Consider the following 9913-nt stretch of genomic DNA (forward strand, 5'->3'; position numbering starts at 1 on the left):
AACAATTGTTGCCCCTTTCAGAACTGTTGTTTTTTCATGGGAGGTGCTAATATTACTCTTAGCCTCTACCAACAAGGTTTCATAAGTTTCCTAGGGAATAAGATTTCCCTATTGATCCTAGCATGAGGGAAATACTACCCTTGTTCTTTTATCAAAGTTGGTGTTGAATTTTAGAACAACTTCTTTAATTTCTCCCAACTTTGTCTCAATTGTTTTTCTATATAAATTCTTTAGCACCATTTTATTAATCTCTAACACTAACTTTGTTCTGTCTTCAATTTTAATTGTTCTTAATTCCTATGATGACTTGGAATTAAGAAACTCAATTATCTTCTTAGTTAGTTGTACACATTGCTAGATTTTCTGTTTGCTAGTAGCAATGATGCCCTTCAAGTCTCTGATAATAGTATTATCCTCTACTAAAATCAACATGAATTACAAAATATTTCTCATCGTGTGAATAATATCCTTCCAGATAATTTCCTTGGCTTGTATGAGGGACATACTCCCCTTTACTTTTTCCTTCAATTCTTTAATTTCATTGCAAGCAGTCTAGTAGTTATTTTGGTATTTTGATGTAGTATCCTTGGCCATGGTCAACTCTCTTTCTTTTACCTTTAGAATATCCTTTGTATCATCCAGGTTCCTTTTCATTTTCTTCATTTCATCCTCTGATATCTTCATTTTAGTCATTACCCTGGTCAATTTTTCAGCTGGATCATCATAATCTGGTTGTACCAAAATAGTACATACATGTGTGTCTAGCTTTTGCTGCAGGCTAGAATTCATTTCTTTGAGGGAAACTACTTCATTATTTTTTTTTAGAAGTTCATTTGTCAAAAAAAATTTTTCCTTCTCCACTTGGGATACCTATGGGGCCATGAAATTTTCCATAGAAGGTAATTTCAACTTCTTCCTTGGCACTTGAATTTTGGTTTCTGCCCCTTGCAAAAGTTTCTGTATAACAATTCTATCTTCAAGATTAACATTGATTTTTAAAATAAACTTCTTTAACTCCACATTCTAAGTGAGTAAGGCTCTGGAATTTTATTTCTCCAACTTCAAATGATTTACAACTTTTCCCAAATTATTCTGCCTTACTGGCAGCCAGAGATGTTTTACTTAGATCATTGTAAATCAATTCTCCCAATTTTTTGTGCAAATTGATTTTGTCAAGAAATGGAATTTCTCTTGCATCTACAGTTAAATTAACATTCTTAAAACCTGATGATGATGAAATAGTTAGATCATAAGGATGAGAAAAAAGATAATTTGAATTGGTTCTTTTAAGATCCATGGCAGACAACAATCTGGTGTGATATTCTGAAATGGATTGCATTTCAAGCTAAGACACAACACTTTCTTTTATCTTCTTATTCCTTTCTTCAATTTGACTATACAATTTCTTTAGGACAGGAACATAGCTTTGAGAAGTTTCTTTAGGCACAAGGGAGGAAGATGTACAAGTCACTTCTCCCAATTGCAGTTGAAAACCAATTCCAGCTGAGGAGCTTCCATCTAGAGGTTCAGGATCCTTTCCTTTACAGAAAACCTTGGCTTTTAGATATTTTATTGGTCTCACCCTCTAAATCAATTATTTCTTCACTGTCTCTCTTTAAACCCTTCTCTATCGGATGTGGAGTTTCAATCTCCATTCTCTCTTGTGATCTTGTCTTTCCACCATTAGCCAATTTTTCAATATCTGGTCAGGGTTCATGTATGTAAGGAGCATATGAATTTTCCACTCTCCTTTTTGAAATGATATGATGAGGATCATAAGACCATTTCTCGCCCTATTGCAACTACATGTCTTTGAGGATTTTCTCCACTTCTTCCATGGCTTGTCTATTATTAACAATAAAAGGCCCAACAGTTTTGGGCAATTTGAACAAATTCCCCTTCTTTATTGGTACAAAATGAATCTGGTCAACATTCAAGCTCTGCTTGATAAATTCTAGAGAAAATAGTCTCATGGGTACAAATGTAGGAAGCCTATAAGGGGAAACCTCTACTCCATACAGCCTAATCTTATCATAATCTTCAAATTGGAACCAATCACCCACTTTAACATTTTTAATAAGTTGCAAATTGGGCTTTTGGCAAAATTCAAGGTGGAGCTGAACTATTTATGATGGATTAGGAAATTGACATAAAAGAAGTAGTGAAATATATGAATCCTTCATAACTAGAATTAACCCTCAGGGTGTCTGTCCAGTCCACTATTGATTGCTTTTTTTTAATGTAAATCCATTATATTTAGACCCAAATGCATGAAACTCTCAACGTGAACATAAAGGAACAAATAAGTTACTAATGATGGTGTTAGACTCCGTCTTGTCAAGTCAAATGTGAGATTGATTCTTCTTCAAAACCCTGTTTTGAAGAAGAAATCATTAAATGTGTTTTTTTAGAATATGTAATTTGTCAAAATGTTCCAAAGCTCTACAGTTCTTCAATGGCAGCAGTGTTAACAATAATACATTCCAGGAAGCATTCTCACCATCAGGGCTCGCCAGTTCCAGGTCCTCCCGGAGCCATTTCTCAGAAATATGCCAAAGCCTTGAAGGTCGCATTGACCTTCTTTCCTACTCAGAAGGCTGGGAAGCTTCCTAATGATAATCCCATACCATGGAGAGGGAACTCTGCTCTGTCATATGGTAATGATGTGGGTGCAAACCTTTCTTAAGGAATGTATGATGCAGGGGATCACATCAAATTTGGCTTACCCATGGCTTTTACTGCAACTCTTTTGTCTTAGATGGATGCTGCTTACCAACTAGGGGCAGCGCAGTCTTTCATCAGATGGATCACGGATTATTTGATCAACGCACATCCTTCAAGCAATGTATTGTATGCTCAGGTGGGAATTGCAAGCATTGATCATAAGTGTTGGGAAAGGCCTGAAAATGCAGGTCCTTCTTTCGAGCGTTAACAGTAGTATCAGAACAGCGTTCTATGTAAGCTTCTGCGACAAATGATTCTAAATTTCTAAAAGATGACTTTTGTCTTCTTAATCTGAGCTTCTATAGCGCACCAGATTCAGAATCCTGTCAAAGTGAAGATGTTCTAAATGCATTGGAAACTTGAATAGATAGAAAATTTCAGTATTTCGATCACTCTTCGACCAGACTTAATTTTGTGTCCATACAGCCATGACTTTGGAATCCATGCGCAAATCAAAGTGCTCTGATCAACCTCAAATTTGACCAGAAGATAGAACTCAGAATCTAGATCATCTTTTCCTTCTGCGGCAGGTCCAATTCCACCACCATATATAATGTTTGGGCGACCTTGGGATTTGTGGAAAAAACACGCTATCGGAATGGGCAAATTTTCAGGGAGATATATTTTGTGATTCCAAACATTTTTATCTTCTACTGTCAAATGCAAATCCTTTCCAGTTTTCAGTTCTTTATATTTTATCACTAAAATAAAGATCTACAAGGTTGTGTTTGTCTTAATGCAACTCATAACCTAGATTCCAAGCTAAAGGTTTTCCGGAAAGTCTCACAGATATGCAACAATATGGCAATAAGCATCACTGACCCAAAGGAACGCATTATGGAAATCGAGCACACCCAATCTACAGCTGAAGCATAGGTTCAAAAGGAATCCATCGGATCTTGGGCAAGGTTGTGGTACACTCTTTCTGCTGCAAGGGAATTTCATTCGTTCTTAAAATGCGTTCATGTTTATGCAAAAGACAGGGGTTCCTCTTCCTCAAAATCATTCAAGAAAATTACACGTTCTGTCCCCTCAATAAAACGCTCCTTCTCTGTGTAATTGAAGATCGGGATTGATCGGATCACTGATGCATTGAGCCCATCGTCATTAAAGATTCGGCTCTGTTAGAGAAAGCTCTGTATTGAGATCTTGTTGGCTAACCCAACTAGTGCAAAAGCTGCAATTGGCCACAATGGCGTAGTAGCTTATGAATAAAAATGCAATGGAGGGAAAGTTATGTTCGGGAATTACATTCGAGCCCTCCTAATTTAATTGCCAGGATACCCGAGATGGTGAGGAGTATCCACAGTTTGTTGCAAGCCTATGGACAGATGTTGTTTGTAGATGGGATTTTCCATGTCGATCCACATGCAGGAAACCTATTAGTGTTTCTTGATGGTAGGCTTGGATTGCTTAATTATGGACAGTGCAAAGTACTTGATATGGAAACTCGTCTCAAGCTAACAAAAATAGTGCTTGCTTTAAGTGATAACGATGACGATGAGATTGCCCAGACCTTACTTGAAGCTGAGATGGTCTTTGAAAATATCACTGGAGACAGCATACGTGTATCTGATCTATCCATAGCGGCCTGGATTTTATTTGATGTAAGCTATGTTGAAGAGGCCACTGTATCTCCAACCGTGCAGAATTCAATCTTGCGAAGAATTCCTTTGAAATCATTTAATTGGTCATCATGGCTGGTGGTGCGTGCTATATTTATTCTTCAAGGTCTATGTTTTATGTTGAAGATCGACACATCTGATGCTACAATTTGGCGACCTTATGCTTTACTTGCCTTGCAAGAAGAATACTCATAATGTGCGTTGATGATGGTTATTTTACTCACGGGTTTAGTCTCAATGATCCTGATGCAGATTCTGAGAAATGACTATGCAAAGTATGCTCGCAAAAAAGATGATTTGGGTAACAACAGCTGGCTCATGAATATGGCCCGAGAGCGCTATTCAAACGGAGCCAAAATACGTTAAATTGGAACGAAGATATACATCACAGCAGAAGAAATAGGATTCGATCTCCTATTAAGGGCTTCAGTTAATAATCCAACGGGATCTGCGCTCCAGTTTGTCGGCCATCGGAGGAATTCAAGGGAAACGATGCTCTGTTTTAGGGGAAAATGGATGATTCTTTCTATTCTGGCAATTATAGTTGAATAACTCATTATTTTTTATCGACCTATAGGGAAAAGTTTTTGGAGAAGATATTACGTTATTCAAATGCAAAGTAAAGTCAAAAGCCAAATTTAAATACAGATACCTATCCCAGCACAGAAATCGAATTGGTTGGTCTATTATGGGTCTTCAGTTGCAGTTCAGAAAATTCAGCTACAGGTTCTGCCAATTCATTTGTTATCAACGAACAAATTGTAACGTTGTTCCTTTAGAGTAGACTTTTTCCTATTTTTAAGATTTTAAGTGAAACTGCCCCCTATCTTTCATCGATTTGTTTTCCTCATCTCTGAGTTATATTTAATATATTGTAGAAAAAAGAGAGAAGAGAGAGTTCTGAGCGTTGGTGGATGAGAGAGAACAGAGCTTCATGGTACAGATTTTGACAAAAAATTTAATTAAAAAATGCAGCTCTGACCCCTGAGATTCCTGTGGTATGAGATTTAACATTTGTGTCCTCTTTTGTTTCATATGTAGCCTGTTATGTGTTCATGCCATTTCATGATCGTTTCCATTTGAACAAATGAAGTGTTAAGGTAGAATTCATAATTTATATGCTCTGCCTTTAAGTTTTTTCATATTTAATGTTTTCTTCTGTTTGACAAGGATTCATCTTCTATGCCCTTGTCAGCTCCTCAGCAGTCTTTCCATTCCATTTAATCTCAATTTGATGTTAAAATTTCTTACCTACCTTGCCTCAGGAGATAATCTATGTTTTTAGTTATATTTCTCTGTTCAAGCTGTTTCTTTGCCCCATGCAACCCAGAAAACCCCATCATCCACTAAAACCCCCCTTCCTATCAATTTACTAGCCTAAAACCAGTATTCCTTATTCAAAGGGCGGAGATGACCAACAAAGAACACTGGTTTTAGGCTAGTAAATTGATAAGAAAAGGGCTTTTAATGGATGATGGGGTTTTCTGGGTTGCATGGGGCAAAGAAACAGCTTGAACAGAGAAATATAATTAAAAACACAGATTATCTCCTGAGGCAAGGTAGGCAAGAAATTTTAACATCAAATTGAGATTAAATGGAATGGCAAGACTGTTGAGGAGCTGACAAGGGCATAGAAGATGAATCCTTGTCAAACAGAAGAAAACATTAAATATGAAAAAACTTAAAGGCAGAGCATATAAATTATGAATTCTACCTTAACACTTCATTTGTTCAAATGGAAACGATCATGAAATGACATGAACACATAACAGGCTACATATGAAACAAAAGAGGACACAAATGTTAAATCTCATACCACAGGAATCTTAGGGGTCAGAGCTGCATTTTTTAATTAAAATTTTTGTCAAAATCTGTACAATGAAGCTCTGTTCTCTCTCCTCCACCGGCGCTCGGAACTCTCTCTTCTCTCTTTTTTCTACAATATATTAAATATAACTCAGAGATGAGGAAAACAAATCGATGAAAGATAGGGGGCAGTTTCACTTAAAATCTTAAAAATAGGAAAAAGTCTGCTCTAAAGGAACATCGTTACAATTTGTTCGTTGATAACAAATGAATTGGCGGAACCTGTAGCTGAATTTTCTGAACTGCAACTGAAGACCCATAATAGACCAACCAATTCGGTTTTTGTGCTAGGATAGGTATCTGTATTTAAATTTGGCTTTTGACTTTACTTTGCATTTGAATAACATAATATCTTCTCCAAAAACTTTTCCCTATAGGTCGATAAAAAATAATGAGCTGTTCAACTATAATTGCCAGAATAGAAAGAATCATCCATTTTTCCCTAAAACAGAGCATCGTTTCCCTTGAATTCCTCTGATGGCCGACAAACTGGAGCGCAGATCCCGTTGGATTATTAACTGAAGCCCTTAATAGGAGATCGAATCCTATTTCTTTTGCTGTGATGTATATCTTCGTTCCAATTTAACGTATTTTGGCTCCGTTTGACTAGCGCTCTCGGGCCATATTCATGATCCAGCTGTTGTTACCCAAATTATCTTTTTTGCGAGCATACTTTGCATAGTCATTTCTCAGAGTCTGCATCAGGATCATTGAGACTAAACCCGTGAGTAAAATAACCATCATCAACGCACATTATGAGTATTCTGCTTGCAAGGCAAGTAAAGCATAAGGTCGCCAAATTGTAGCAGCAGATGTGTCGATCTTCAACATAAAACATAGACCTTGAAGAATAAATATAGCACTCACCACCAGCCATGATGACCGATTAAATGATTTCAAAGGAATTCTTCGCAAGATCGAATTCTGCGCGGTTGGAGATACAGTGGCCTCTTCAACATAGCTTACATCAAATAAAATCCGGGCCACTATGGACAGATCAGATACACATATGTTGTCCCCAGTGATATTTTCAAAGACCATCTCAGCATCAAGCAAGGTCTGGGCAATCTCATCGTCATCGTTATCACTTAAAGCAAGCACTATTTTTGTTAGCTTGAGACGAGTTTCCATATCAAGTACTTTGCACTGTCCATAATCAAGCAATCCAAGCCTACCATCAAGAAGCACTAATAGGTTTCCTGCATGTGGATCGGCATGGAAAATCCCATCTACAAACAGCATCTGTCCATAGGCTTGCAACAAACTGTGGATACTCCTCACCATCTCGGGTATCCTGGCAATTAAATTAGGAGGGCTCGACTGTAATTCCCAAACATAAACTTTCCCTCCATTGCATTTTTAGTCATAAGCTACTACGCCATTGTGGCCAATTGCAGCTTTTGCACTAGTTGGGTTAGCCAACAAGATCTCAATACAGAGCTTTCTCTAACAGAGCCGAATCTTTAATGACGATGGGCTCGATGCATCAGTGATCCGATCAATCCCGATCTTCAATTACACAGAGAAGGAGCATTTTATTGAGGGGACAGAATGTGTAATTTTCTTGAATGATTTTGAGGAAGAGGAACCCCTGTCTTTTTCATAAACATGAACGCATTCTAAGAAAGAATGAAATTCCCTTGCAGCAGAAAGAGTGTACCACAACCTTGCCCAAGATCCGATGGATTCCTTTTGAACCTATGGTTCAGCTGTAGATTGGGTGTGCTCGATTTCCATAATGCGTTCCTTTGGGTCATTGATGCTTATTGACATATTGTTGCATATCTGTGAGACTTTCCGGAAAACCTTTAGCTTGGAATCTAGGTTATGAGTTGCATTAAGACAAACACAACCTTGTAGATCTTTATTTTAGTGATAAAATATAAAGAACTGAAAACTGGAAAGGATTTGCATTTGACAGTAGAAGATAAAAATGTTTGGAATCACAAAATATATCTCCCTGAAAATTTGCCCATTCCGATAGCGTGTTTTTTCCACAAATCCCAAGGTCGCCCAAACATTATATATGGTGGTGGAATTCGGACCTTCCGCAGAAGGAAAATATGATCTAGATTCTGAGTTCTATCTTTTGGTCAAATTTGAGGTTGATCAGAGCACATTGATTTGCGCATGGATTCCAAAGTCATGGCTGTATGGACATAGAATTAAGTCTGGTCGAAGAGTGATCGAAATACTGAAATTTTCTATCTATTCAAGTTTCCAATGCATTTAGAACATCTTCACTTTGACAGGATTCTGAATCTGGTGCACTATAGAAGCTCAGATTAAGAAGACAAAAGTCATCTTTTAGAAATTTAGAATCATTTGTCGCAGAAGCTTACATAGAACACTACTCTGATACTACTGTTAATGCTCGAAAGAAGGACCTGTATTTTCAGGCCTTTCCCAACACTTATGATCAATTCTTGCACTTCCCACCTGAACATACAATACATTGCTTGAAGGATGTGCGTTGATCAAATAATCTGTGATCCATCTGATTAAAGACTGGGCTGCCCCTAGTTGGTAAGCAGCATCCATCTAAGACAAAAGAGTTGCAGTAAAAGCCATGGGTAAGCCAAATTTGATGTGATCCCCTGCATCATACATTCCTTAAGAAAGGTCTGCACCCACATCATTACCATCTGACAGAGCAGAGTTCCCTCTCCATGGTATGGGATTATCATTAGGAAGCTTCCCAGCCTTCTGAGTAGGAAAGAAGGTCAATGCGACCTTCAAGGCTTGGGCATATTTCTGAGAAATGGCTCCGGGAGGACCTGGAACTGGCGAGCCCTGATGGTGAGAATGCTTCCTGGAATGTAGTATTGTTAACACTACTGCCATTGAAGAACTGTAGAGCTTTGGAACATTTTGACAAATTACATATTCTAAAAAAACACATTTAATGATTTCTTCTTCGAAACAGGGTTTTGAAGAAGAATCAATCTCACATTTGACTTGACAAGACGGAGTCTGACAGATGGGAATCTAAAACATCCAGTTAGAATTAGGTCTGGAAACTGAGAATTGGTCAATCTCTCCCAATAGGTTGGTATATCAAGAACAGTTTCAGGATGTAAAATTAAATTGAACATCCCCAAAATAGCTTGGTCAATGACAGTAGTATCTTCCCTTCCCAGAACCCTAGAAATTATTTGTAAAATTGGTCTCACATCTTCAACAAAGGTTTCAAGAGGAAACTGAGTTGGTTCTAAAGGTAAATGTTGTCTTGTAGGAATTAGAAAGAAGGTCATTTGGGCATAATCCTTCCTAGACAGATTATGAAAGAATGTTAGCAGGGTTCCTCTGAAATGAAGTGAAGGTTTGAGGATGGAAAAACTAGAGCTTGTTGAATTAGAAGAACAAATATTTGAAAGATATTTTCACCTAAAGCATTCATTACAAAACACTTTTGGGGATATAGAGCAGAAACCAACCAGTAAATGAACTCAGGGAAAACATAAGTTTGGGGAATTATAGCAGCAAACAAACCAAACCTTATAACTACAACGTACACAAGGGACTCTTTTTGGTTGACTAGGATGTGCTAACGAAGTTCCATTAAGTTCAATGAGAAAATGGGATCAAAAACATCCCTCTCAGTGTCCATGAGAGGAATGTGGGTCGAAGAACCTGACAAGGAAATTTTCTTAGACATTTCAAAGATTTTAATGGTCAAATGTGATGTATAAATACTT

At 37.5% G+C, this 9913-nt stretch overlaps 1 protein-coding gene across 1 annotated transcript; it reads right to left on the reverse strand.

Moving 5' to 3' along the window:
- Window positions 1-6968: 6968 nt before the first annotated feature.
- On the reverse strand, window positions 6969-7499 carry LOC149223040 (protein ACTIVITY OF BC1 COMPLEX KINASE 1, chloroplastic-like). The gene has a single exon (XM_089387768.1). It carries the CDS (start codon window positions 7497-7499, stop codon window positions 6969-6971), a length of 531 nt encoding a protein of 176 aa, XP_089243894.1.
- Window positions 7500-9913: the final 2414 nt, after the last annotated feature.

This window comes from Pinus tabuliformis, chromosome Q, assembly GCF_031772625.1.
Source record: "Pinus tabuliformis cultivar Carrire ecotype Pingquan chromosome Q, CPIR1, whole genome shotgun sequence".
Classification (NCBI taxonomy): Eukaryota; Viridiplantae; Streptophyta; class Pinopsida; order Pinales; family Pinaceae; genus Pinus; species Pinus tabuliformis.

Excerpts from the sequence above, each read along its gene's own strand:
- LOC149223040 (XM_089387768.1), bottom strand. The coding sequence starts at position 7,499 with ATGGTGAGGAGTATCCACAGTTTGTTGCAAGCCTATGGACAGATGCTG.